At 35.9% G+C, this 16,228-nt stretch overlaps 2 protein-coding genes across 2 annotated transcripts; both read left to right on the forward strand.

Moving 5' to 3' along the window:
- The first annotated feature begins 148 nt into the window (after window positions 1–148).
- On the forward strand, window positions 149–12,082 carry LOC145604934 (intermediate cleaving peptidase 55, mitochondrial-like). Its single transcript, XM_081660924.1, has 14 exons — window positions 149–400; window positions 1,102–1,176; window positions 1,276–1,539; window positions 1,704–1,796; window positions 2,117–2,323; window positions 2,811–2,914; window positions 3,381–3,447; window positions 3,526–3,633; window positions 4,133–4,225; window positions 9,940–10,036; window positions 10,171–10,241; window positions 10,468–10,523; window positions 11,480–11,540; window positions 11,730–12,082. Exons 1-14 carry the CDS (start codon window positions 350–352, stop codon window positions 11,835–11,837), a joined length of 1,455 nt encoding a protein of 484 aa, XP_081517050.1. The 5' UTR covers window positions 149–349; the 3' UTR covers window positions 11,838–12,082.
- Window positions 12,083–15,373: 3,291 nt separating this feature from the next.
- On the forward strand, window positions 15,374–16,228 carry LOC145605599 (uncharacterized). Its single transcript, XM_081661673.1, has one exon. It carries the CDS (start codon window positions 15,466–15,468, stop codon window positions 16,060–16,062), a length of 597 nt encoding a protein of 198 aa, XP_081517799.1. The 5' UTR covers window positions 15,374–15,465; the 3' UTR covers window positions 16,063–16,228.

Below are 16,228 nucleotides of genomic sequence, written 5' to 3' on the forward strand. Positions count from 1 at the left end.
AAAAACAATTTTTTTTAAATGTTAAACAATAAAACGAGTGTTAAATTTAACACCGATTTGATTAATTTGTCTCGATTAAGGAAGGGGTGCTTTCATGCTTTGTGATTTGTCCACTTCCAAAGATACACAACAGTATAACACATTACACACCACCTATGATCTCTCATCTGTTGGTTTAAGGCCATAATCCCTTATTCACCCATACCAAAAAAAAAAAAAAAAAGAGAATAAAAAACCTTAAACCCTAAATTAAAGGGTTTTAGACAATTTGTCTCTCTGAAGTGTTATTACGAGGTTTCTTCAACCAAAATTCAGCAATTCCCCATTTTCGGGATCACCATTTCCATAAATGATGCAGTCCTTAACCAGAAGATTGTTGCACAGAAATTTTTACAGTAAAGTATGGTTCTTGCGCTTCAAATCTTCTATGATTTCTGATTCTGCTTATTTTTGCTTCAGTGTTGAATATAAATTTGTTTTTGTTTTCAATTAATGTCAAATTAATGAATTTTCTAGTATTAATATTTGTTTTTTTGTTATAATTCTGAAGCTCCAATCTTTTCTGAGTTTATACGAACTACTAATAATGTCAATTTTTACTCAATATTGTTTTCTACTGCTGTTCAATCATTAGAATCATATCTAATTGTAATTACTTTTGTGATTGTTTCCATCATTACATTCTGTTATTTGAAGTGCAGGAATCAGTTTCTATTGTGTAACATAATGTCAATGTAAATGTAATCATCACTTTGTCTTTCTATCTGGATTATTAGAGTTCAGATTTACAATTGCAGCTAAGTAGTAGAAATCGCATTTTGACCTTGGGATTGGACTGATTTGTTGTGGAAACGATACGAACCTGTTGATCGAGAAATTACTTATGATTTACGAAGTACTCCGTAATAATTATAGAAATGGATCAATTGACAATTTTCTACATTTAGATTCTGAGTGTAAATCCAAATTTGATTGTTATACAAGCATACTTTTCATAGGAGAAGTTGGTTTTTATTTTAAAATCCAAATTTAATTAGTCAGTGATCCCTCTATCTCAAATATGCTGTTGACTGTTGAGTGTTGGGTATTTTGGTTTTCTAGGCAAATGGATGCCGGACATATTGTTCAACAAAGATCTTTGATGCGGGTCAGCCGACTGCAGCTTCTCATCCTGAGGTATTGCTGGATTGATCACTTGTTTTTGCTTTTGTTGACTGTCAATTTGTCGTGTTTGAGGGGGAAAAGGAATTGATAATTTACTTCATATTTTTGTAGTTGCTGAAAGAAGGGGAGATGACTCCTGGTATAACTTGTGATGAATATATCTCCAGACGAAAGAAATTGTTAGAGCTTCTCCCTGAGAAGAGTATTGCCATCATTGCAGCTGCCCCGGTGAAGATGATGACTGATGTTGTGCCTTACCCGTTTCGGCAAGATGCTGACTATCTGTATATCACTGGCTGTCAGCAACCCGGTGGCATAGCTGTTTTAGGTCATGATATCGGTTTGTGTATGTTCATGCCAGAGCCAACACTTCATGTATGTACAACAGACTTCCAACATGTAATCTAGTAATTTCTGCAATCCTAATCAAAAGAATGGGAGTTAAGGTTCTTATAGTGACAGCGTAATCATGATGCTGTTATGTATTTCTGATACGTTGAATTCGTTACTTCGTGAAAATATTTTCTGTTTGATCCTAGGATGTCACTTGGGAAGGGAATACTGCTGGCGTGAATGAGGCACTGGAGATATTCAAGGCTGATCAGGCAAAACCCATTAGCGAACTTCAACAGGTATTTTGTCAAACTTTTTCTGTGGCATTTACCTTAAATCTTGCTGTGCTGCTCATCTTCATTAGCAGAAAACTGGATCTAAATTTTCTCTCTACCCTCCAAATTTGATTTGTGGGTGTTGTATTAGGAGACATTAAAGGGGGACACTAGGATGGATTGCTGTTTGTTTGACATATTACTTATTGGATTACACTAGTGAGAAGGAGGTACTTACTTCAAAGGCAAAATACATGTAGCATAAAAGAAGTTTCTACATTGGTTCCTTATAGCTGTAATATTCATAATAAATCCTTCATCCACTGACCCACATACGCATGCAGATGCTATCAGGATTTTTAGGAAGATCTTCTGAAGTATTTCATAATGTGAAAACTGCTACAAGAGCTTACACAGACTCGGAGTTTTTTCAAAAGACAGTTGTTGAAGGCAAAGTGAAAGATCTTTCTAAATACACTCATGAGTTGCGTTGGCTCAAATCACCAGCTGAAGTTGAGTTGATGAGAAAGGCTGCTTCAATTGCTTGTCAGGTAATCTCTTTTTCATTTGCAAGTTTTCTGTACCTGTTTATAAAAGAAAAATCTTTCGTGGAAGTGGTGCTACTGCAGGGATGGCGATGCTGCTGTCTATGAGCCTGTGAAACTACGTGATTTCTGTTTGGCTTTGCTACCATGTCTTCTCTAGATTTATGGCTTGCTCTGCTTTATCCTCAAATTCTGGATTATCAGGATTGCTTGTATCTTCTGAGAAGTTGAAGAGTTCTAATTGAGGCCAAGATTTTGTAATTCATGTCATGTTGATGTCTGTCTTTCCCACTGTGTTTCTTCTCTTGCATTTTTTTGGCAATCAATCAAACTGTTGAGACAGTATTTCAAAAACCAGTATCTATCTCATAGTCATCTTTCACAATATGCTTCCGCCTTCTATAATTGATTAGTTTCAATTCATTTGGTAGTAAATGATGTGACTATCTTTGTTAATTGTCTGAAACCAATGCCATTTTTGTTTCATACATAGGCTCAGTTGCAGACCGTGTTTCATTCAAAGATATATCCACATGAAGGTATGTTGGCTGCAAAGGTGGAATATGAATGCAAAATGAGAGGTGCCCAAAGAATGGCGTAAGCTTTTCCTCCCTTTTGAACATGCTCAGGCATAAGACGGTGGTGACTCTCATATTGTCATGTTTTCACATAATATGTTCCGATTTCATCCCCCCTTCCCCCCTGAAGAAAAGGGAAAAAAACTGGAGAAATAAATTGCACATTCACCCCCCCTTTTTGTTATATATATATATATACATATATTTTTTTATTATGAACCTTATGCATCAGCAGTTCAGTTCTAATTTTTAGCCTAACCAATTTACCTTTATCAAGGAAGATGGCAATAGCGATAATCTCGGTTGACTTATTGGCCATTACCTTGCAATTTGTGCTATTAAATGTACATACTACATAGTATAAAAGATCTTGTTGGCTGATGTGCCGAATTCCTACATTCTAATATGCTGAATTTTGTCCCATAGCTATGCACAGAAGATTTTTGGAATTTTGGAGTGATTTCTGTTTTGTTTACCGTTACTAGATTCAACCCGGTTGTGGGTGGTGGTCCTAATGGCAGCGTGGTACATTATTCTCGAAATGATCGTAAAGTGAGTTCATCTTGTTACTTATCCTTTTAAATATTAAGCATATTTTGCATCCTATGAAGCAATATATATTTTTTGCAGGTTAATGATGGGGAACTTGTACTTATGGATATTGGATGTGAGTTTCATGGCTATGTTAGTGATATGACTCGCACATGGCCTCCCTACGGTAGATTTTCACCTGCTCATGTATGTTATCTGTTTCATCTTAATGTCTTTTTTTTTTTTTTTTGAAAGATGTTTCATCTTAATGTCTTGGGAGCTTTGTTTTGAAAGTTTTCTCCATCTCACGTAAAAATAAATATTTACCAGTATGTCTGTATGGATGCTTACCCCTATCATGTTGAGACCTAGGTGTTAGGCATAAATTTTTGCAAAGTAAGGAGGCTTTAAGACTAATTTAAAGCAGCATTGGAGTGATTGTCTCTACTTATGTTTGGGTCCTCCAAGACTTCTATTCTAAGATATTTTATGCAATATTTCTTTCTAAATCTTATTAGTTGTATCCTTCTTTTTTTGTTTCTTATCTGCCTTGTAAAATGATTCACCAAGATGCCATGGTAAACCATTAGTTTATCCTTTTAATTTTACTTTCGTAAGCCTCCAATGCTATTATATTCTGGAAAGTGGAAATATTATCTCAAGTTTATTGCTGTAATCTCTGATGACATTTTTCGCATAATTACAGATTGAGCTTTATGAGCTTATTTTGGAGACAAATAAAGAATGTATAAAGCTCTGCAAACCTGGCATAAGCATACGACAAATACATGAGCAATCGGTATGTGCTGTGTGGTGATTATTTTCTATTTGCCTGTTATTTCAGGCTTGAAATTTGTGTGTTTGCTAATCTTGGTACTCTTAGCTATGGTTGTCAGATATATGATATCTCACAAGCAGATACAATACCCAAATTATCTTTTTCTTTTTGGGGAGGGAGCATGAGTATATATGCTATTCATTCTGAAATATTTTATACTATAAACACTGTATTTTATTTGATAATTACCCTATATTCGGCAATTGATCAACTTCTTTGACCAAATGTAGCTCCATCTTTATTGTCAAGTCATAAGCTACTAGAACATCTGAAGAATATGTGCCAATGGTTTGATTACCCTGCTTTATCCCATGCTACCTTGTCATGTTGCTTTGAGACAAGTTAGACAGCTATAGTTATTTGACTAAAGTACATTCCCGGCCTCGAAGCTATGACACCGTCATATTTTCCGCCTTGCCCCTGGTGAGATTTTTGTGTGCATTCTTCCTAGCGTCTGGCAATGCACACAACCTCCCTCTGGTTCGGAAAAGGAAACAACATTGAATAACTATATTATAGCTATTCAACATTGAGTTGCCTACCTTCCCCTATAGAGCTTTATATTGTACCTCTTGTAAAATCTTAGTGAACACGGGCTCACAGTAACACAATAATGGGTCAAAACTTGTGAAAATGTGATAATAACACCTCGTTTTCTTTTGTGGAATCCAATGACTGGGTATTAATCTACATTTTGACACTTATTTTCCAGAAAATATTTTTTGTGGGCCTAAAAAAAGGAAAATACGGGAAAAATGGCTGTAATTGGAAAAATATAAAAATTTGCTGAAACAGTCCAGAAGATGGGGAAATAAGAGGGAGATGGGTTTTTAATAGTTTTTACATCCCATATTTCCCTAATTGTGCTTTTTTCGAGGTTTGAGACCGGGACCGAGAATATGGTGATTGACCCCAAAACAGGGTGATTGGGGGACAGTTAAGGTTGTTGGTGATTATTTACATGAGATAAGATATGATACTTACATTACAAACATGAATAGTTTGTTCAAATATATCAATCTACTCAACATAATACATCACACATCATATCAATCAACACACATGTGAATAGTGACAATGAATAATCACTTTACTATTGTCAAATCAACACACACATGTGAATAGTAACAATGAATAGTCACTATTGTAAAATCAATCATCATAACATATAATGTGTTTATTTCCATTACTATTATTAAATCACATCACTATTATGGTGACATCACATCACATCACTATTTTACCCATATTACATCATATATAGCATATAATGTGTTTATTACATCATTATTGTCAACTCATGTCATATTATGACATCACATCATTAAAAATTTATTTACATAATATGACATCATTATAGTCAAGTCATATCACTTCTTATATACTTTGATGACATCATTATAGTCAAGTCACATCATTTCAATACACTTATATGACATCATTATAGTCAAGTCACATCATTTCAATACACTTATATGACATCATTATAAATATATGACGTCACTATAATCAAGTCACATCACATCACATTATTATACTTATATGACTTCACTATATTTCATGAATTTCAAAATTCTTGGTACTTTATGGACATCTATATCGGTGTCTTATGGTTTCAAACCTCCTTATATGAACTCTTTAGTTCATTTTTTGAAAAAATGTCAAATTGATCCGAAATCGTGTATTATATTTTGGACGATTTTCCACTTATTTTGACCCGGAAATAGAAATTTCTAAGCTGTTTACCATGGTCCCTAATACTCTTCGGGAGTCCAATTGGGTGGGTAGAACCATCCAATATGCCTTAAAACGGTCAATTTACCCGTTCGAAACTTGCACCGATTTCGTGAACCGAACCCTACCACGGACATTTTTGACAACATATAACAGTCATATATGGTCCAAACGTCATTACATGACCCTCAGATGTATCCTCTAGGGTCTCAAGACTTTTCGCCACCGGGCCTTGTCACATCGAAAATTCCTCTTAAAGCGTGGATTATAACCTTTAATTTAGGAATTTTTTAACCTTTTTTCTTCCGGAATTAAAAATTGCCGAGATGTTTACCATGGACCCTAATACCCTCCGAGAGTCTAATTAGGTGGGTGGTACCATCTAATATGCCTTAAAATGGTCAATTTACCTATTCGAAACTTGCACTGATTTCGTGAACTGAAGCCTACCACGGATATTTTTGACAATATATAATGGTCATATATGGTTCCAAACGTCATTATATGACCCTAAGATGTATCCCCTACTGTCTCAAGGCTTTTCGCCATCGGGCCCAAAACATCTAAAATTCCTCAAAAAGCGTGGATTATAGCCTTTAATTTTGGAATTTTTTTGACCTTTTTTCGACTGAAAATAAAAATTGCGGAGATGTTTACCATGGTCCCTAATAACCTCCGAGAGTCCAATTGGGTGGGTGGAACCATCAAATATGCCTTAAAACGGTCAATTTACCCGTTCGAAACTTACACCGATTTCGTGAAACGATGCCTACCACGGACATTTTAGACAACTTATAATGGTCATATATGGTTTAAAATCTCATTATATGACCCTAAGTTGTATCCCTTATGGTCTCAAGACTTTTCGCCACCGGGCCCGTAACATCAAGAATTCCTCTAAAAGCGTGGATTTATAACCTTCAATTTTGGAAAATTGTGCCATTTTTTCGTTCGAAATTAAAAATCGCCAAGATGCTTACCATGGTCCCTAATACCATTCGAGAATCCAATTAGGTGGGTGGAATCATCTAATATGCCTTAAAACGGTCAATTTACTTGTTCGAAAATTGCACCGATTTCATTATCTGTAGCATACCACGGACATTTTTGACAACATATAATGGTCATATATGGTTCCTAACATCATTATATGACCCTAATATGTATCCCCTAGGGTCTCAAGTTTTTTCGCCACCGGGCCCAAAACATAAAAAATCCCTAAAAAGCATGGATTATAGCCTTCATTTTTGGAATTATTTTACCTTTTTTTGCTTGGAAATAAAAAATACCGAGATGTTTACCACGGTCCCTAATACCCTCCGAGAGGCCAATTGGGTGGGTGGAACCATCCAATATGCCTTAAAACGGTCAATTTACTCGGTTCGAGACTTACAACGATTTCGTGAACCGAAGCCTACCACGGACATTTTTTATAACATATAATGGTCATATATGGTTCCAAACGTCATTATATGACCCTAAGTTGTATCCCCTAAGACTTTTCGCCACCGGGCCCCGTAACATCAAGAATTTCTCTAAAAGCGTGGATTATAACCTTCAATTTTTGAACTTTTTTACCTTTTTTTGCCCGGGAATAAAATTTGCCAGGATGTTTACATTGGTTCCTAATACCCTCCGAGAGTCCAATTAGGTGGGTGGAACCATCCAATATGCCTTTGAACGGTCAATTTACCCGTTCGAAACTTGCACCAATTTCGGGAATTGAAGCCTACCACGGACATTTTTGACAACATATAATGGTCATATATGGTTCCAAACGTCATTATATGACCCTGAGATGTATCCCCTAGGGTCTCAAGACTTTTCGCCACCGGCCCCGTGACATCAAAAATTTCTACAAAAACGAGGATTATAGCCTTCAATTTTGGAATTTTTTGACCTTTTTTCGCCTGAAAATAAAAATTGCCGAGATATTTACCATGGTCCCTAATACCCTTCGAGAGTACAATTGGGTGGGTGGAACCATCCAATATGCATTAAAACGGTTAATTTACCCGTTCGAAACTTGCATCGATTTCGTGAAGCGAAGCCTACCACGGACATTTTTTACAACATATAATTCGCATATATGGTTCCAAACTTCATTATATGACCCTAAGATGTATCCCCTAGGGTCTCAAGATTTTTCACCATCGGGCTCTGTAACATCAAAAATTCCTCTAAAAGCGTGAATTATAACCTTCAATTTTGGAATTTTTTTTAACCTTTTTTCGTCCGGAAATAAAAAATGCCAAGATGTTTACCCTGACCCCTAATACCCTCCGAGAGTCGAATTAGGTGGGGGGAACCATCCAATATGCCTTATAACGACCAATTTACCTGTTCGAAACTTGATCCGATTTCGTGAATTGTTGCCTACCACGGACATTTTTTACAACATATAATGGTCATATATGGTTCCAAATGTCATTATATGACCCTAAGATGTATCCCCTAGAGTCTCAAGACTTTTCGCCACCGGGCCAGTGACATCAAAAATTCCTCTAAAAGCGTGGATTATAGCCTTCAATTTAGGAATTTTTTGACCTTTTTTCGCCCGGAAATAAAAATTGTCGAGAAGTTTACCATGGTCCCTCCCTAATCCCCTCCGGAAGTCCAACTTGGTGGGTGGAACCATCCAATTTGCCTTAAAACGGTCAATTTATCCATTTTCGTACACGCCTCTTGTATTGGCTACAAGCTTTCACGTGGCCTGTACGTAGCCGGATAATGATTATATATGGGTCGAAACAATATTATCTGACCGCGGGATGTATCCCGTAATGTTCCGTGAAATTCTGACACTGGGTCTCGACACCTCTTAAACCGCTCCGATTCCGTGTATTATAGCCTTCATATTTTCCATCTGTATATCATTTTTTCACCCGGCAAGATTATGCATCCAAGTACTTCCAAGGGTTCCCAAGGGGAACTTTGGGAGTCATCTTTAATCATTATGTCTTAAGGGCCTTGGGAGTTGCAAATAGTGCCCGGAACCCGGTATGCCTTGTCCTAGGGTGCAATCAGACATACCGGGTACCGGGTATGCCTTGTCCTTGGGAGTCGCAAATAGTGCACGGAACTCAGAACCCCTATTGTAGGACGGCAATCGGGCGGCGGGCGCGTGCGTCGCTTCTAGCCCGGATTCTGACTTAGTGGCGTTTATTTATAATCCAGCACAAGGTAGCTTCGCGTCACTGGCTTTTCAGCAAAGTGGATGACCAATTGTGTGAATCAACGGCCTCTTGTACTAGGTTGAATTACCATTGCGACATTGTCATCAGTAGGGGTAAAACTAACCTGTCTCACAATGGTCTAAACCCAGGTCACGTTCCCTATTGGTGGGTGAACAATCCAACACTTGATGAATTCTGCTTCACAATGATAGGAAGAGCCGACATCGAAGGATCAAAAAGCAACATCGCTATGAACGCTTGGCTACCAAAAGCTAGTTATCCCTGTGGTAACTTTTCAGACACCTCTATCATAATTCCATGTACATTCGCATCATCACATGGTTATTAATCTTAGTCTCTTATTGTGAAATAAGTGTCTCAGTTTCTATCTTGGAGTTTGTAAATTTTCTACCTTTTCTGTAATATTGATGCTCCACTTAAAGTTTGCCTTGTTAATGTTTCTAATAGGCTGCTTTTTCAAATCTACCACAATAAAGTGTGAGACGTATTTCTGAGGAAAAGGAGTATAATATACATATCTGCATTAGTACTTTCATGCTATCTGATTTTAAAAGTAGTATAATAATAAAATCGGGTATTTTTGTTATGCAAATGTAGAGGACATTCTGTACCGATATATTAACAAGCAATTACTCATCTCTTTGATCTCTTTCCAATATGATATTATTAAGGGTTCCATCTGTTGACTTGGTAATGACACTTTTTGATGTATGTTAACTAACTCTGTGCTCTGTATAATTGCAGGTTCAGAAACTCTACAAAGGACTGAAAGATATTGGAGTACTGAAAAATAGAGCGAGCAGTAGCCGAACATACCATCAGCTCAATCCAACTAATATAGGTTTTCTCTGGCTACTCTTATTAGACGTAGTGGACTGTGACTTATGACAAGTTAGATCTTGTACTGGCAAGTGTAAAAATATGTTCCACATATGAACCTTCTGACTTCTTACCACTTGCTTCTGATCTGTGTAGGACACTATCTAGGGATGGATGTACATGATTGTTCTACAATCAGCACTGATCGTCCTCTGCAGCCAGGGGCTGTAAGTTGTAGACTATTTTTTAACCTTGATTTTTCTATCTTTGATTTTCTTTCCCCTCTGCACATCGCTAACAAGAAAGCAGCCCTGTAATTTTGCCCAGGCTGTGTTTTATGGTACATTTTTTCCCTTGTTTGTGACATGAGATGGGGCTTGGTCTGTTGAATGGAATGCACTGGAGATGTCTTGTTTTGTTTGATAAAATTCCTGTATCTGCTTTTTTCTCCAGATTATAACGATTGAGCCAGGTGTATATATTCCATCTTCCTTCAGTGTTCCTGAGAGGTATTTCCCTCCATTCCTTAATATGTAATTACTTAACCAACTTTCTTATTCCATATTATTGGTCACATTAATATAGCTATGCAATCTTAGATGTTACTTTTAAAATAAAAAAAAAAACAAAAATTAAAAAAAAACCGATGAAGTATTACTAGTTAGTTAACTAATGTATGTGTCCATCTGTGTGCATGACCATGTGTCACTTGTAAAGGTATGGATGGAGTATTAGGTTGCATCTGTTTATGTCTTGATTTCATTACTTGTATGATTAAATGTTGTTAGCAGATGAGGCAGTCAATTTTTGTTGCTTGTTGCAATGCCGTTTAGAATTACTGTAATTTTTATTCATTGAGGTCTGAAGTAAGTAAAAGCTATGGAATGCAGAGGTCTGTTTGTAATTACCGTGACCTAGATTATTCTTAAGATTTAAGATGAGATCCATATCTATTGGTGATGTATTTATGCTCTGTTGTGGCCCTGGATCTACTGTAAATGTGGAGCTGCTGGCTATTTGGGCAGGGTAATTTCCTCAATTAAGCAGTGTATTTGGGCGAGAGGATTAACTATTAATTGGGAAGGATGGTAGAATGATATATTATATCATTCATTTGATAATTTTGAGGGAGGTGGGGAGGATTCAATTCCTTCTTTGATGGAGGACCCGCCTTATTAAACTGAGATCTTTGTGGTCTGACTTATAGAATCTTTTGTTAGTCTTTCACTGAACTTGTTTATATTCTATATTTGACCAGAAATTTCAATTTTATAGACACATAAGATGTTGATTTGAGAACAACTACTACGAGTTGAGTTGACTATGTCTTGTTAGGGTATATGTATATATTCCATCTCACCAGAAATCCTTAGACTGATTTCCAATTGTCATAAAGTTATTGAGAAAAAAATGGAATTGAGCGTTGTGACTTGTGACTAATTGGTTGTATTTGTGTAATATGCAGGTATCAAGGCGTTGGGATAAGGATTGAGGATGAAGTCCTTATAACTGACAGTGGTTACGAGGTATTGGCTAATGTCGGTTTGTTGTTGTAATTTGTCACCTACATAGAGTTTGGCCTATTATGTTGATGTTTTGTTGGATGTCATCAACTCTGACTTCTACTTAAGCATCTTTGGTATGTTTTGCTTTGTAATTTATAGCCTTTACTCTAAACAGCATTCTGCTAAAGCATCTTATGGTGTTGGAAACAGGTCCTTACTGGGTCAATGCCTAAAGAAATAAGTCACCTCGAATCCATGTTAAACGACTACTCCCCACAAACAGAAGCAGGTTGCATACGGACTGCAGCATCAAGTTAGAGTGGTAGAGGTCCCAATCAAAATACTCCTAACTCAGACAGAAGCAAATGTATTACAAGTATTCTTTGGATCTTTGTAGCTTGATATCTCATGTAAACATGTCAAAAATTCCGGTACTCTACGTGGCCTATTTGGCTGATCAGTTGTAATGGCTTATGGAGTTGTAGATGAAAGATAATGTGAAAAGGAAAATATACTTCTCAAATTTTGCTACTGAAATATAATATTTCGTGATTCTTTTGGAACTTGATTTGCGCCTAGGGAAACATTGCTCATATCTAATGGCTGTCCGTAAACACGACCTCCTTCAAACTATGCTACTGGGGTGTTGCATAAATAATTGAACAATGCTTACAGATTTACAATGCTCTAGTATTAGTTCAAGAAGTTAGTCAGGTAGCTTCTTCCTGTTCGACAGTTCGTTCTTTATGATGTATTCCATATATTAACAATTTCTTCGCAAATGCCATATTTATCTTTCCACTTAGATCTGATTGTATTAGCTTCAGTACAAGGTAGTTGTTTGAAAAAACATGCTTTGAGGCCGAGGTTTCAATTCATATCTACCTTTTGCGTGATCCCTAATAACACAATAAGTGAAACATAATTACCTTTGACGTAAAAACACACAATTTCTTTCTGATTCAGCTTATAAAGATTCGAAAAGGAGAAAACATTAGAAAATTCTTTTCACGAGAGTAATTCCTAATGCAATTTGTATTAAGCCTACTGCCTCTGCGAGCACAAGTGTTTTCACTGCCGAATAGTTTACTACTTCACCATAAGGGTTGGGAAGGTGGTGGTAGCATTGAAATGGCTACTCTCTACCAAAATAGCTCATAAATTAAATCCATCACCATTTAATTGCAAGGCTTCTGGAAGAAGGGTTTAGATAAAGGTCATAATGATGTTATAGTACACTTGTAGTCTCTTTAGTTTTGCTATTACTCCGTATTGGATTCTCTGTACTGCTAATAAATAAGAAGTGACATATACGAAGTATTTTCCTTTTTTTTTTTTCGTCTCCGTATTTGAAAAGTAAGGACTAATCTACGAAGATACATCAAAATCACATGTCAATTGGTAGTATCAATGTTTGAGTTGTTTTTTTTAGTCTTCAATGCTTTCTCAATATTGTTGCCTTCACCTACATTAGAGCTTACTATACTAGGCCCTTAGGTGGGCTAACAACTTCCACCTACATTGCATCACTAGTCAATACATTTGTAAATGTTTTTCCCCCTGAATTTCTTTCAAAAGAATTTTGCTACCTAATTATTTCTTCACATGTATATGTTGAATTAGTGTACAAATTATACACTATTTTTTTTTTTTTTTTTTTTTTTGGTTTTATTAAGAACATTAGAAGAACAAGGAAAACTACTAATTCGATTATACTTTACACCAATTTATCGTATACATAAGAAAGTAACGTCAAATTTTATTAGCTTGACCCAAAAAGTCAACTTGGCTAATATGTAATGGTACAGATGTACTTGTAGAATTTATTTAGAACAAGTAAAAAAAAAAAAAAAGGACAGTGTAAGAAGAACCAAGGTGCATAAACATTGCTATTCATTCATTTTATCAATTATTAATATCATCTGTCTATTTTATAAATAAAATATCAAAATTTACAATAAATAATCTCAACAGGCAACAGCCTCTATTTATGCCACGCGGAATAAGAAAATTTCTTTCAACCCTAGTGCAGTTGTGTTGTTAACCAAATTATTTGTTTTGATGCATCAAGTATTAAAATAATCAATAAAATGTTGTTAATCTAATAATTAGAGAATAGAAATGGCCTGATTAGAGGACTCACCTTTCTTAGGCTTAAGCTCAAATTTACAACAGAAAATAAACAACCTGCTCAAAGATTATTGGGTGGTCCGGAATCACCATGTTATTGTTATCGGTGATTCTAACTAATATGAACAATATGTATTTTATTACCAACCATTGTTGTAGTAAATGATAAAATTTCTTCATATGGTCTTTAAAGTATCTTCTCTATCTAGTTTAGCTAATTGATTAACTGTGACTTCCTCTTAATATATGATCGTAAAATAAATTGATCTATTCAGTACTTAACAAGTTGCATACAAGTCACATCCATCAATTTTTTTCTGTTCTTTTTAGTTTAACCAAATGATGCTTTTGTTGGATTTTCCTTTGAAATTTCCTTCTTATAGTTCTTGTAACCACTTCTCCAAAGATTATTTAATGAGCCTGTTAAAGAAATAAAGAGAACATGTTAGCCACTTAATAATAATCAAACTAACAAAATATCCAATAAACATGTGAATTGAAGGATGAATTTAAGAAGGGCCACATAACTTAAGACTTAAGGAAAAAGAATAGCCACATATGACTATATGAGAATATAAATGACCTTTTGATTACTTCACGTCAATGATCGTTAAGTGGCTAACAATTTGCCATTTAACCTTACCATTTAATAAAACGCAATCGTTTCAAGATCTATCCAATAGGCCAAAATAACTGTAGAATTTTTGGTAAGCTAGAGATATAGTGAACTAAATGAAGACAATGACATTAGATGAATTCATAGACTCATTTAATTACACAACTTTTCAAAGACCTAATTTATGTTTTTTTACCAAGTTAACTTGCAGTGAAAGAGACATTATATAGAGCTTTAAGTTCACAGCAAGTAATGCAATTAATTCATTTTTTCATGCCTGATTTTCTGCATTAAAAATGCAGGACATTCAAATACGAGATGTCCAAATGTATAGTCTTGTCACGACATTATATTAATAAGATGTTACCCACCAAAAAAATTTGAATTAGGAACAACTTTCTATTTCATTCCTTCAAAATATTAGATTTGTGTACTACGTCAAAAAATTAAAACGTGTACACCACCTTGCAAATGTCTATAGCTATTGCGCCAGCTCTAGAAAACTCCTCAATAAATAAGGTTGTGGTTGTAGGTACAAAATTTATGAAAAAAATCACATGACATTTGACATACTAATTTCTACATTAAGACATAGCTCGGACAAATCTAATTTTGCTCAAGTCTTTTTATACACCGGTCTAGTGGTTAATGCTACGCCGATAAGCAAACACACGACGAGCTTATCGTGCGTGCCTAAAGACTAAATCAACCATAACGCGAGCTACAGCCACCTCGAGTTGATCGGATTTTATTAGAATTATAGCAACTATACATGTCCTTACAACGAAGTAAATGAAAGCTCACGAGTTAGTTTAACAAACATCTACCGACATAATTCCAGCCAAAAAAAGGCATTAAAACAAAGACAAAAATCTTCCCAAAAAAAAAAAAAAAGGACAAATCCTACACACAGGAGAAGAGTGAGGTGAACCAAAAGATGAAGAAAACATTTAATGATCTCAGTAATTATCAATTCAATGGACCAACTACTTAAAAATTCCAAGTGGCATACCCTTGTAAATATAATCAAATTCAAAGGGTAAACTTGTACTAATCATTTGCCTATATATTAACAACCCCTTTCCTTTTCCTCACTTCACCATTTCATACTAAAACACCACAAAAAACTTCATCATTTTCTCAGAAAAAAACCTTCAAACACAAAAACAACCCCAAGAAGAAGAAAAGGAAGAAAACATCATGTCTATGATAACAGACGAGATTCGGGCCAAGGCGACGGAGTTATACCACGGTAACGACGTCTGCCTGGCCCAATCCAAGAGACTTCTTAGAGAAGTGGGCCTGCCCAATGGGCTTCTCCCTCTACAAGATGTTGAGGAATGTGGATACATTGAAGAAACAGGCTTTGTTTGGCTTAAACACAAGAAAGAGATCAAACATAAGTTTGAGAAGATTGGGAAGTTAGTTAGTTATGCTTCTGAAGTTACTGCTTATGTTGAGCCTTGTAAGATTAAGAAGCTTACTGGAGTTAAGGCTAAGGAGTTGTTTCTTTGGGTGACTATATCTGAGATCACAGTTGACAGCCCCGAAAGCGAGAAGATTGTGTTCAGGAACCCTACGGGGATCTCTAAGGTGTTTCCGACTGATGCTTTCGTTGTCGAGGAGAAGGAGGAGGCTACTAAGGTGTTGAGGAAGGATGCTGAAGATGAGAAGGAGGCGGCTAAAGTTGCTGATATTACTACTGCTGCGACTGCGACTGCTGCAGTCGCAGTCGCAGGCGGAAAGGTGGCAAATGGGGTGGATGTGAAAGTGGGTAGTGTTGTGAAGGAGGTGTAGGAAGGGAACTAGCTAGGAAAGTATAAGGATTTCAGTGTTGTTTTAACAATGTTATGTTTGTGTTTATGTTTAGAGAGTTGAGATTCTATGCTAAAACTTAAAAGATGTCTTTTGAAATAAGTATATTTATGGACTGATGTACTAAAAGGGCTATTGTTGCTCACTC

The sequence above is a fragment of the Chenopodium album genome, chromosome 22 (genome assembly GCF_948465745.1).
Source record: "Chenopodium album chromosome 22, dcCheAlbu1.1, whole genome shotgun sequence".
In the NCBI taxonomy this organism is placed as follows: Eukaryota; Viridiplantae; Streptophyta; class Magnoliopsida; order Caryophyllales; family Amaranthaceae; genus Chenopodium; species Chenopodium album.

What these genes read in the sequence shown, in the direction of transcription:
- LOC145604934 (XM_081660924.1), top strand. Translation starts at nt 350, where the DNA reads ATGATGCAGTCCTTAACCAGAAGATTGTTGCACAGAAATTTTTACAGT. An exon ending in AGAGGTGCCCAAAGAATGGC is followed by an intron (nt 2,915 to 3,380) that starts GTAAGCTTTTCC and finishes TACCGTTACTAG; the next exon opens with ATTCAACCCGGTTGTGGGTG. An exon ending in TCCTTCAGTGTTCCTGAGAG is followed by an intron (nt 10,524 to 11,479) that starts GTATTTCCCTCC and finishes TGTAATATGCAG; the next exon opens with GTATCAAGGCGTTGGGATAA.
- LOC145605599 (XM_081661673.1), top strand. Translation starts at nt 15,466, where the DNA reads ATGTCTATGATAACAGACGAGATTCGGGCCAAGGCGACGGAGTTATAC.